The sequence below is a fragment of the Aethalodelphis obliquidens genome, unplaced genomic scaffold (assembly GCF_003676395.1).
Source record: "Aethalodelphis obliquidens isolate GAN/ISIS:26980383/991018 unplaced genomic scaffold, ASM367639v1 scaffold26, whole genome shotgun sequence".
NCBI lineage: Eukaryota > Metazoa > Chordata > Mammalia > Artiodactyla > Delphinidae > Aethalodelphis > Aethalodelphis obliquidens.
The window spans coordinates 4,116,275-4,128,333 of record NW_020837970.1 but is presented as its reverse complement, the minus strand read 5'-3'; the positions used below and the strand labels follow the sequence as shown (position 1 = coordinate 4,128,333).

At 32.8% G+C, this 12,059-nt stretch overlaps 1 protein-coding gene across 15 annotated transcripts in view; it reads left to right on the top strand.

Annotated features, from left to right (window-relative positions):
• The window catches only part of ZNF280D (zinc finger protein 280D), a 288,761-nt gene that overhangs the window by 239,709 nt on the left and 36,993 nt on the right, over positions 1–12,059 (top strand). For 13 of the 15 annotated variants that reach the window (XR_003436343.1, XR_003436342.1, XM_027123109.1 and 10 more), the window contains 3 exons: positions 3,152–3,214; positions 8,636–8,754; positions 8,906–8,942. Coding sequence is in view for 13 of the 15 variants with exons in the window: in XM_027123109.1 (XP_026978910.1) it covers positions 3,152–3,214; positions 8,636–8,754; positions 8,906–8,942 (219 nt within the window). In the remaining 2 variants the exon portion in view is untranslated. Of the gene's footprint in view, positions 1–3,151; positions 3,215–8,635; positions 8,755–8,905; positions 8,943–9,553; positions 11,143–12,059 lie in introns of those variants that run through there. The other 2 variants (XM_027123113.1, XM_027123114.1) reach the window with 2 other exon arrangements.

Genomic DNA, 12,059 nt, shown 5'->3' with positions numbered 1-12,059 from the left:
TTTTTTCTCTACATGTAATAGAATTAAGGTAACAGCCATAAGTACCTAATATCTCTTTTTGTAGCAGAGCTTACTGTTTGCTAAGAAGTGTGGTAAGCTGGTGGTGAAGAATCTGACAAATCTGGATTTGAAACCAAGCTTCACCATTTATTTATTACATGTGTGACTTTGGGCAAATTACTTAACTGATTCCCATTTTCCTTTTCTTGAAGAGAAAGTTACTGTGATTATTAGAGGAAATGTACTTAAAGTGCTTAATAAAATGATTTGCACTTAGGAGATATTCAAGTAATTTTAGGTATTATTTCTAAATTGTCATTATTCAGTATCGTAAAGTCCTTGCCTTTAATTTTCACAATTTAGTAGGAGAGATATATTTACCTAGCTTAATGTGATAAACAAATGACTGTGAGAGCCCAGAGAAGGTAACGATGAATTCTTTAAACAAGAAATGAGAAGGTATTGTATAAATGACATTTCATTTAGGCTTTGAAGGATGATTTAAAATTTTTCCAAGGAAAAAGAAAGCTGGTATAACAATTTGTTCCTATATAATAATAAGACAGATTCCTGAATTAATTTTTATAGGATATGCTTTAGTTCATTATATTTTTTATATAGATTTATTGGCACTAAATAATAGTCATTAGAAAAACAGTTAAGGTTATTGTGATGGCATCATAAATGGTCTTCTGTCCACAACCCACCCCTTCGGCCCTTTTGCATTTCTTCCTTTCTTTTGTTACTAATATCTGGTCAGGATATTTTTTGGCCTAAAATCCTTTACCTTCCTAATATTAATAGGATGAAGTTCAAATTTTCTGGAGAATGTAAGACCTTTTAATATCTAATTCCTAACTACTTTTCCAAGAGCCTTCAACTCTTATTTTCTTTGCTTTGCCTGGAGTAAGTCAGTATATGGAGCTTCCTAACTGAAATGTACTACTAATTGTGCTGACTTCTCCATTTACCTGCAGCTTTCCCTCATGCAACCACAAAACTGTGTGTGTGTCACTGTTGATGTTTATCCTGTGATAATGAATATATATTCACTTGTTTAGCATATGTTTATTAGGCATTTATTCTGTGCCAGATGCTTTTTGACAACCTTCCCCCCCCAAACCCTGGACCATGAACTCTAAGGCAAACAACCTGCTTTATTGTATCATCAACCTCCAGTTTGGTGTCTTAATAGTAGGCATACTGTCAATATTGTTGCATACTTTTGTATTTTTTCAGAGGTAAACTTTTTACTTGTATCAAAGCAAGATGGTCAAAGGGAGTTTTTTTTGCCTCTAGTCTTATTGAGGTATAATTTATATACAATAAAATTCATCTATTTTTAGAGAATAGCTTAATGAGTTTGGTAATTATGTATATATAGTCTAAGTAGATGGTGAATTTTCAAAACCTAGATTTTAATGTTATGTTTTACTGTATCGTAATAAAAATCTTAACCTTTTTTTTCTTTTATTAGATTATTTCCCTATTGTTATTAACTTTACACAGGTCTATTAGGAAGAAGAAAGGTAGTTTTTTTTTCCCTCTGTTGGTGAGCTACAGATCCACTTTTCCATTCCTATAATACACAAAACTAGAAGAATGGAATTTGTGTAATAAATATAAATAAAATGACAGTATAAGTCTTTTTTTATAGGTAGGGAACTCTAAATTAAAACTGGATTCAGACAACTAAAATTTTAAAAGTACCAACATTTTAATAAGGTGCAAGTTATAGACAGAAATGGAAGCCATCAAAAGACCCTAAAACGTAATTTTTTCCTCTCCTCTTACCAAATAAAGAAACCGAAACAGTCTGTTGAGAAGGAAGAAAGAGCTTTTAAAAGTTACTTTTAAATCTCATTAAAAAAAATAATTTACTTGGTTCACATTATTTGGGAATCAGATAAAATCTGGGACACACTCTGAGGAAATACAGTTATGTGCACAAATTTTTGCATATTATTTCAGTGGTTCCCAACCTCTTGATGGTTTCTTCCTAAAAAAACGATTCAATTATTTCGGTCATGTTATGCTGAATTTATAAACTCTTTAGTAGTAGTTATCCCCAGATTGAAGAAATCAGTATTAAAAATCTTCTGAGAATGTTCTCTGGGGATTATAACTGGTCAGATATTTCTTTTCCCATACATACATGCTTTGCTGGTGATGGTTGCCTTGTATCTGAGACTTAGAATTGATTTGGTGTGTTGGCTACTTTAGGTCTATCATTGCAAGCTGCTGCTCCTCAAACTTTAGCTTGCGTAAGAATTACTGAAAAAGTTTGTTAAAACAGATTCCTGGGCCCCACTGCCAGAGATTAATTCAGTTGCTATGTGGGAGGGTGGGGGTCACAAGACTTTGCATTTCTAAATAAGCTCCCAGATGATGCTCGTGTTACTAGTCTATGACTCCACTTTTATCTGTGTAGTACTGTGCTAAGCCGATCCTGGTTTTCTAGTATAGGAAAGCTTTCCTTATCAGATTTAAAAGGGTGTGTAAAAGCTATCAGCATCAGCTACAAAGCTTGGTTAGGGGTTTTCTGTTCTGTGCTTAGGGGAAGCATTGTTTTAGCTCAAGAGTTCTGCTTTAATTTGTTTTTTTTAAAAAAACCTCTACTAGTAATTGCAAAGAATTCTAAATGTTTGATTTTACAAATGCCAACAGTGGCATTTAGCTCAACTACTGTTAACTTCCAGGATAATTTGGAATCTACTCCCCTTCCTCAACACAAACATGTTAAGTTAGTAAAGGATTTTTAAAATGATTCTTATTGGTAACCATTCATATTATAGCAAAAATGTTATTAGCAAAACCTTTAAATTGTTTTCAACTCTTAACAGTTGAAGAAAATAATTTGACTTGCTTTACTTTTTTAAACTCTTGAGTATTTCCTTTTTTTATGTGAGGGTGAGGTGCTGATTGTATAAGAATATGCTTAGTGAAATACATTTCACTAGAAAATAAATAGATAAATAAGAATGTAAGCTAAAATGCTGAATGAAACAGGGATGATGAACATTATATTATTATTTATATCATAATATTTTATTCAAAGCTAGAGATTTAATTATAGACTTGATATATAGCTAATAAATTAATATGACTTACTGTATAGTAAAATTAATAAAATCTGTTTTGTCTCTCCCAGCTTTCATAGTAATCGTCCAAGTAAAAGGTTTTGTATCTTTAAGAAGTATTCAGAAGATCTCAGGTAACTAGTTGATCTTTTAAATTTTTTTCTATTGAAAAATTATATGACTTAAATCTTTTGTATGTAACATTTTTATTGAGATACAGTTCATATACCATGCAATTCACACATTTAAATTACACAATTAATAGTTTTTCGTATATTCACAGAATTGTGCAGTTACCACAGTTAATTTTAGTACGTTTTTATCACTTTAAAAAGGCACTCTGTACCCGTTAGTGGTTATCTCCATTTCCTTCCAATTCCTTTCATCCCTAAGCAACTACTAATCTACTTTCTGTCTATTTAGATTTGCCTATTCTGAACATTTCATGTAAATGGAATGATAAAATATGTGATCCTTTGTGATTTGTGTCTTCCATTTAGCATAATGTTTTCAAGATTCATCCATATTGTAGCATATATCAGTGCTTCTTTTTCTTATTGCTGAGTAATATTCCATTGTATGTATATACGATAGTTGGTTTATCCATTTAGGTTATTTTAACTTTGAATCTGTTATGAATATTGCTGTTGTGAACATTTGTGTACTCATTTTTGTTTGGACATGTCTTTTCATTTTTCTTTAGTATATATCTAGGATTAGAATTGCTGGGTTATATGGTAACCCTATGTCAAGCCTTTGAGGAACTGCCAGAGTGTTTTACAAAGTACCTGATTGGTCTATATTCTCTCGCTAAATTTGTTTCAGGGGTGACCAATGGTGTCAAGATGAAATCTTCATGTATTTACACTGTAAAATGAGAACAAAAATAGGGCTGTCCAACAATATTTGATTTAAAAAAAGATACCTAAAATATGTAGTAAAGTGACTAACGCTTTTTCAGTTTTGAAGTAAATTTCTTAAACCACTAGAATTCTTGAAATTAGTATGTAGTCTGTATAATTCTTTTTCCTTTTCAAATTAAGAGAAGTGTACAACTTGCTTACTGTGCAGAAAGAACTGTTGATGAATATTTCTGAAGACACTGAGAATTTGGTTTTACCACACACTTAACTCAGAATTCACTGAGCACCATGTTTTTCATATTCTTCTGAATTCTTTAGACCCCACTGCTCTTTATTTTTGCTCATGTCGCCTTTGCTACCTGAAATATCAGTATGTTTGCTGCACCAAGCTAATCTATACAGATAAGGTTAACCAATAGTTGTTTTGATATTTTGGGTTAGTGGAAAAAATGGAAGAGGGGATGATATTATGTCTCAGGACCTTTGTACTTATTATTCTCTGTGACTAGTTTGCTCTTTCCCAGATTTTTGTATGATTAGCTCCGTTATCTCCTTTGGGTCTTTATTCTGATGAGTGAGCCTTTCCTTGACCACTTGATTTAAAATTATATCCTTTCTCCTGTGCTTTACCCCAGTGCTCTTTATCTCCTTTTTATGCTTCATTTTTCTCTGGATCATCTTTTATCATCTCATTCACTGTATATTTTGTTTATTTTCTGTGTCCTCTCACTAGAATGTGTGTGGTTTGGATTTTTGTCTATGCCAGGCATTGATAGTGATTAGGCACCCAGTAAATATTTGTTGAATAAATTAATGTATGCATTGAAAATGACTTATGTGGACAATAGGTCCCATCTATGATGTTGGACCAGTAGCTCACAGGGAGAGAAAAATTTGGTTCAGTTTTAAAAATATATTAGTACTAATTTTAAAACATTTACTGAATTCAAGGAAATAGATTAAGCTACATTAGAGGTTGCCTATACTGAAAATTTTTATAAGAATGAAGAGTTTTATTGCATTCAAAAGATGAGATTTTTGATTTTCACCTCACTGTTGTTAAGCTCAGTTGTGTGTTTGGTTTTAAAATGAATCATATGATTTTAAACCTCCGGGATGTTTTTCTCTCAACTTGAATAAGTCTCAGATTGAAAATTTGCCTATTTCTGTGAATGGAACATAGAAACTTATAATTGTATAGAACAATAATTTTTGTAATTATTCTTTTATTGGAATGGAATATTTGTTCTTTAGCTATTTACTGTGTATCTACTAGGTCTATAATGTAGCAGATCCTGTAAAGATAATAGTAATAATGAAGAAGTCTTGGAACCAACCTTCAGAGAATGTACATTTTATTGGGTGGGAAATAAGAGGTGAATGTAAATAACCACAATAAAGCAAGAGGGATTTTAATAAGTGCAATGATGGTTGGTTTTTTTTCAAAGGAGAGCGAGATTACTTTACTTGGAATGATCTACATAGGTGTTAGTTTACTTGGCTTTAAAGGATTTGTATTGTTTATACTGATAGAAGAGGTACAGGTGCATTTGAGTTGGAATAACATGAATAGAGGTGCAGAAATGAAAAAGTTGAAGGCGTACAGAGGGGGAATGGTAGTAGTAAATGAATGGAGCATTGAAGTTATAGTGGTAATACTGAAATTGGGGGCAATAGTTTTGAGCTTAGAGCCAGATTGTAAAAGCGTTGAAAATAAGGCTAAGGAGTTTGGACTTATTTTGGAGGGCACTGGACAACCTTTGATGTTTTATATAGAATTGAATGAAACTGAAGGAAGGTTGAATTTCTTCTCACCTTTAACAATAGGGTGAATTATAGATGCATGAATCCTATTGATTAGGACTTTTGTGGTAGTTACGAATAATCTAGTAAGGACTTGGGTTAGAATGGTGAGATAGTATTATATCATCTTTAAGAAACTGGGCTCTGGAATGAAAGTGCTTGATTTCAAACCTGATCTTGACCTTTACCAGCTCTGTGTCCTTGGTACATTACTAAGCTAACTCCATCCTCTATTAAAAAGGTGATAAATTATAGCATCTACCTTTTATGGGTTGTTTAGATTTAGATGAGATGGTATGTCTAAAATTGTTTGACTAGCACAGAATAAGTACTTAATAAATTGTTGATATAAAATGCTTGACATACTGACTGTTTAAGGAAGAAGAGACAGAGATAACTATAGGTTGAGCTTTATTTTCAGAGGAAATGGCATCATAAGAAAGGCCAGTCAGGATAAGTTAATTTGGGAAGGAAGTACATGATTTTAGTTTTATGAAGGTCAGTTTTTTATGTGCCAGTATGACATCTAGGGGAAAATATACAGCAGACTGTTAGACTAGAGCTTTAGGGGAGAAGTTAATCTAAGGTATGTTATTTGTTTGTATTTGTATATTGGTAAAACATTTAAAATTTTAACGTATGTGATGAACTTCAGAAATGTATTTATGCTTTATTAATAAACTGACAATAACAATGATCACATTACATGATCTATTTTTTTTCCACCTAAGCAAAAATAATTTATTAGCAGGATTCCAAAGACCCTCATGGACCCCTAGAAGGAAGAGATACAGCCAGAACATACGAGGGAAACAGAAAGCCATCAGTTACTGACACGACTTCTTTCTAGTCTGACCTGCTGAAGCAGGATGATTTTGTCTGTTATTTTCTCTGGACATGAGTTCCATTCTCCTTTCTCTGTGTAGACCAGCTTTCTCTGTTGATGACCCAAACATAGTATTCCTAGCTTCCCACATTTTCCCAGATCAAGAAATGTGATTATATATCCCAATTACAAATCCCTGTTCAGAGAAGGCTTGAGTTAGACATTCCATCCCTGGTCCAATTAACTATGTCGAGTGGAATAGGCATTTAGCTACTTACCATTGAGACTACTTTTAGTGTCTGTTGAGGGCAGTTTGTTAATAGAAAAAGACTGTAATTATTAAATTTAAGTATTTAAATCTTAACTTTCCTTAAGCTTAAAAATATTCCATTTAGAAATCTAGTACATTTAATAATCACTTTCGGGACTTCCCTGATAGTGCAGTGGTTAAGAATCCGCCTGCCAAGGCAGGGGACACGGGTTTGAGCCCTGGTCCAGGAAGATCCCACATGCCGCGGAGCAACTAAGCCCGTGCGCCACAACTACTGAGCCTGAGCTCTAGAGCCTGCGAGCCACAACTATTGAGCCTGCGCGCCTAGAGCCAGTGCTCCACACAGGAGAAGCCACCACAATGAGAAGCCCACGCACTGCAAGGAAGAGTAACCCCCACTCACCACAACTAGAGAAAGCCCACGTGCAGCAACGAAGACCCGACGCAGCCATAATAAATAAATAGATTTATTTAAAAAAATCACTTTCAAGCGGGCCTTTAAATAATGTTTGATAAAGTTCATTTAAGCTGAAAAGACTAGAATTTTTTATTTTAAAGTCTCATTTACACTTCAATACCTTTAAACAATGTAACATCATTTATACATTTAATATATTTGATTTTCTTTTAAACAGCTCTTCAGATGCTTGACCCTAAGCTCCCAAGTGCTTAACTCTAATAAACATAATAAATTAAACACAGTGGCTTTCTAAGTTCTCTGAAACATTCACATATTTTTGCAGGCTTAATATTTTAAAATAAAACTCAAAGCTAAAAGTTTAAACACAATTTAAATTAGAGTCTTAAGACCAATTTTACATACCATAATACGCCAATTATGTTTAAATACTTCAAATAGCAAATGCTGCACAGTTTGATCCAATAAGCATAAAAACTATTTGTGAATTCAAAAAAAATGTATTGATGACTATGGGAATTGCTTTCTAACCTTTTTGAAAATTTGTAATCATTACATATTTAAGAACTACAGTACTCAGTGAAGTTTTGTTAAGGGAACAAGTAGTTTAGGTCCAGGCAAATGGGCCAGTTCAGAGTACTGGGATGCTGAGGAACTCAGACTTTGGACTTCAATAGTGAATTAGCTACTTCAGTTAATTCAGTGTTATATGAGAATAATACCAACCTTGGATGCTTGTGGTGAGAATAAACTAAATAATATATAGGAAAATCTTTAACACATAGTATACAATGATAGCAGCTACGACAATGATCTATTTTTAAAGCGTTCACATTTCTAATTTTTTCCTCACCTAGAAAACACTAGATAAATGTTCCATTAGAGCACAGACTGTATTTTTTGGTCGTCATTGTATTCACAATACAGTACACTAGTAGTACAGTATGTGTAACGACAGCCTTAGTAAATATACACTGACTAATGTATATATTGTGCATTTATATATACTGAACTCTTGTTTTGCAGATGGGCATAGGCACAAATAGACTGTGACTTGTCAAAGTGACCCATGTTGTTAGTGGAGCCAAGACTGGACTGTAGGTCTCTTGACTCTTAGTTTTCAGTAACTGGTATGAGAGAGAAAAGTTTATAAAGCAAAAATACTTTCTGTAAATAAATGGTAGTATAATTTGAATATGACTATGACATTTTCTAGAGAATCATTTCAGTTATATCAAGTTTATGTAACAAAAATTGGAATGACAGTTATGACACAAAAAGCAAATCACGGAAAAGTATTCATTGAACTGGTGTGTGGATTTTCATAAAAGATAAAAACATTTTCTTTTATACTATTTGCTTTGTTTTTTATAGGGGCATTACTCTAGTGTGCCTTAATTGTGATTTCCTAACTGATGTTTCTGGCTTAGATAATATGGCTACACACTTAAGTCAACATGAAACTCATGCTTGTCAAGTTGTAATAGAGAAAGGTACGTATATAAAATTGTTTTACTTTGGATTTTTGATATTTATTCCGGTATTATTGGTCAGCCACAGTATGTGCTCTTTACTAAATCGTTTTTCTCACTCATCATTATTTCATATGCTGTTTTAAATATAATACTTTTCTTCTAATTTCAGTTTCTGTTTGTATCCCAACTTCTGAACATCTTTCTGAGTAAGTGTAATTTTTATTCAGTGCATTTTACTTTGATGGATTTTAGCACTATTGCATTTTTAAATGTATCATTAACAGAAATGAAAAATATTAAAGTATTTTGTGTTTTTTTTTTGTTTTTTTTTTTAAAGCTGCTTGTTGAAATAGGTTCCTGCTCTATGGAGCTCGTGACCTGGTGCAAGACAAGTTGGAATTTCCTAAGTTCAAAGTTCTGAGATGTTTTCTTACACAAAGGCAGTTAAGCAGCCAAGTTCATGACACTAGCTCTCATTATTCAGCTCTTTTCAGCTTCAAATGGGACTAGATTCTTATTCCACCTTATCTTTGTGTCAGGTTGACATATCTTAACATACGTTTTTTTTTCTCCAGTTGGCTCTCTCCAAAAATAACTTTTGTTGCTGTGGTCATTTCTTACTTTGCTTAAAATAATTTGTGTTTTTCTCTGCTGTACTGGACTTCAGAATAATATGTTCCAAATGATATGGCTGTTTGTCTTTTTGTCTGTTTTGTCTGCTTTCTTAATTTCTTATAAGTCTTAAGTTTTTTAGGCCAGATGATTGTCTTTTTCCTCATTCGTTGTCTGTCATTGTGCTATTTTTCTTATTTTTCAGATGGAGAAGCAGCCCAGAGATTTCAAAAAATGTTCAGGGTACACCTGGACAGTGTCCCCCTTCGATGGACACAACTGATGCCTGTTCTCTCTTTCCAAGGAATGTGACTAATTTGACTGTGGGACCTGCTCTAGGTTGTGGTCTCAGGAAATCAGATCTTGGGGAGACTCCCTTCTCTCATGGCTGGCCTTCCATGAGGCTGATGTTGATATAGCCAGAGATGGTATCAAGGCCCACCAAATAGAGCACAGCTTCCCACTGGGGGCTTTGGCTTTTGATCTTAAGCTCGTGGGTCACTTCTGGCCAAGAAAATCAAATCTGTGCTTCAGTGTCCCAGTTGAAGTTTAGTCATTTTGGCTGCTTCCCTTTAATCTTCCTCTAGCATGAATGCATCCAAGGAATACAAAAGCTCCGGTTATTAGGAAATGGTTATTTTTCATATCCTTGGAACAACAGGTCCCTACAATTATGTTCCAAAATTTCACTTATTTTTACTGTTATTTAAAATGTATTACCCAGGAGTAACTTCATAGTTTTTTAACAGCATCAATTATCAGATTTTTTATTTTTAAAAAATTTAGTTTAATTTTGATAGCTTGGTTTTATGTTCTCCAAATGTATTGATGTCTATTTTTATATTCTTTTCTTTAAAACTGTTGTTTAGTGTTTGCTTTATTTTGTTAAGAACTCCAAGATATTCCCTAGAATTCTCTACAGATTTCCTATAGCTGCTTATTTATAGCTTTTTAATTTGGCTGTTGTTCAGACCGTTAGACATGATTATATCCATTCTTATTTCGGGATTATTATTATTAATATTATCTTAATAATTGTGAGTTCTAAGGTGTAAAGAATTGACAAAACCTATTCTTGGAGACCTTAAAACAAGGTTTTTTAAAAATTTAGTTTTATTTTTTTATACAGTAAAACAAGTTTTAAAGTTGCATATTTGTACATCTAATACATAATACCTACTTAGCTATTAATAGTTCCTTTGGGTAGTGGTAACATTAAAAAAATATAAGGGCCAATAATGCACTTGTTTCTATCATATATAAAACATATTTCCACATATATATATTTTTTAAAGTTGACATTTGTTTATTTTAGTTACATTGACTATAGCTCTAATAAACAGTTTTGATGCTATTATTTTGTTTTAATAAAAATTCTGTTGTTTAAGTGCCTCAGGAATTATTTACTAATAAAGAATTTCATATGAAAGCTGTAGATTTAATCATATAAATAGGAGCATTGCCTTTATTGTTTCATGGAAGCCCTATTATTTGGCCTGCACACTGAGAGCTGTATCTACTTAGTGCGTCTTGCTTTTTTTCCTCTGGCACAATTGAAAGGTCACTGTTTATACTCTACCAACTTATTGAATTTTAATGACATGTAAAATACCTTTTGTGATCTTAGTTGCCGTAAGGGTTAGGCAGGCTCTGGAAATATGACTCAGTCATGTTTTTTTACTCTGAAGTCAGAACTTGCTCAGTTTTACTTTGAAACAGATTTAAAGCCAGTATAGATGACTACTTATTATGTAATGTGCTTCTTGCAATTAATAATCAAAAAATTTGAACCCATTAGTTTTAAATTTCCAAACTAATTTCTACGGTAAATGAATAATTTTTCAAAAGCTCTGGAAGTGGCTTGTCTCTCAGTAGGTGAATTTGGTGTTATGCTAGTCTTTATTTCCTTATCTGTCTCTAGGAAGTTTTGTCATTCACCCTCTTTCTACCCAGTTTTTTTTTTAATTTAAAAATTTTGTCCAGAAACAACTTCTTTACATTTTTAACATAAGTTCCTTTTTCATTTATAGATATTTGCTCTACCTTGGCTATAGTTTAAAAATATGAGAAATTGTATTCTTGATATAGCAATGTAGGAGTACTGCTTTGTGTTCTTCCATAGGACTCTGTTTTATAGTATTATCAAGTTCATTTTCTTAAAGTTTAAACTCCTAAAGTTCTATCACCTATAACTTCCTTTTTAAAAAAATAATTTAAATAAAACACCTAAGGCAGCTAGTACAAAACTTGTTGATTATAGGCAGTTGGTCATATTTTAATTTTGTGCTAATGAGTTTTAGCTTGAGTCTAATCCCTCCTTGCCATCAGGTTATTCTAAATAGTTTATTCACCTGATCAGAAATTGCCATTTCATGCATGTGTGCTTTTGGTTACCACTGAAAAAAAAATGAGATTGGTTCAGTTTAAGTCCATCGCTCTTTTGAGAAAAAAATGACTGCTAAACTACAGAGACTTGGATTCTTGCCATTTTTATGATATTTTGGCATAACTCCTCACCTCTTTGGGCTTCATTTGTTTATTCAGCAAATATTTCTTGAACATCTGCTTTGTGCCTGGCACCCTTCTAAGTGCTAGAAAAATGGACTGAAATCTCTGCCCTCACAGAACGACCATTTTAGTGGTGAAGGACAGACAATATAAAGTAAATAAAGTATATAGTATGTTAGATAGTCGTCAATACTATGGAGAAA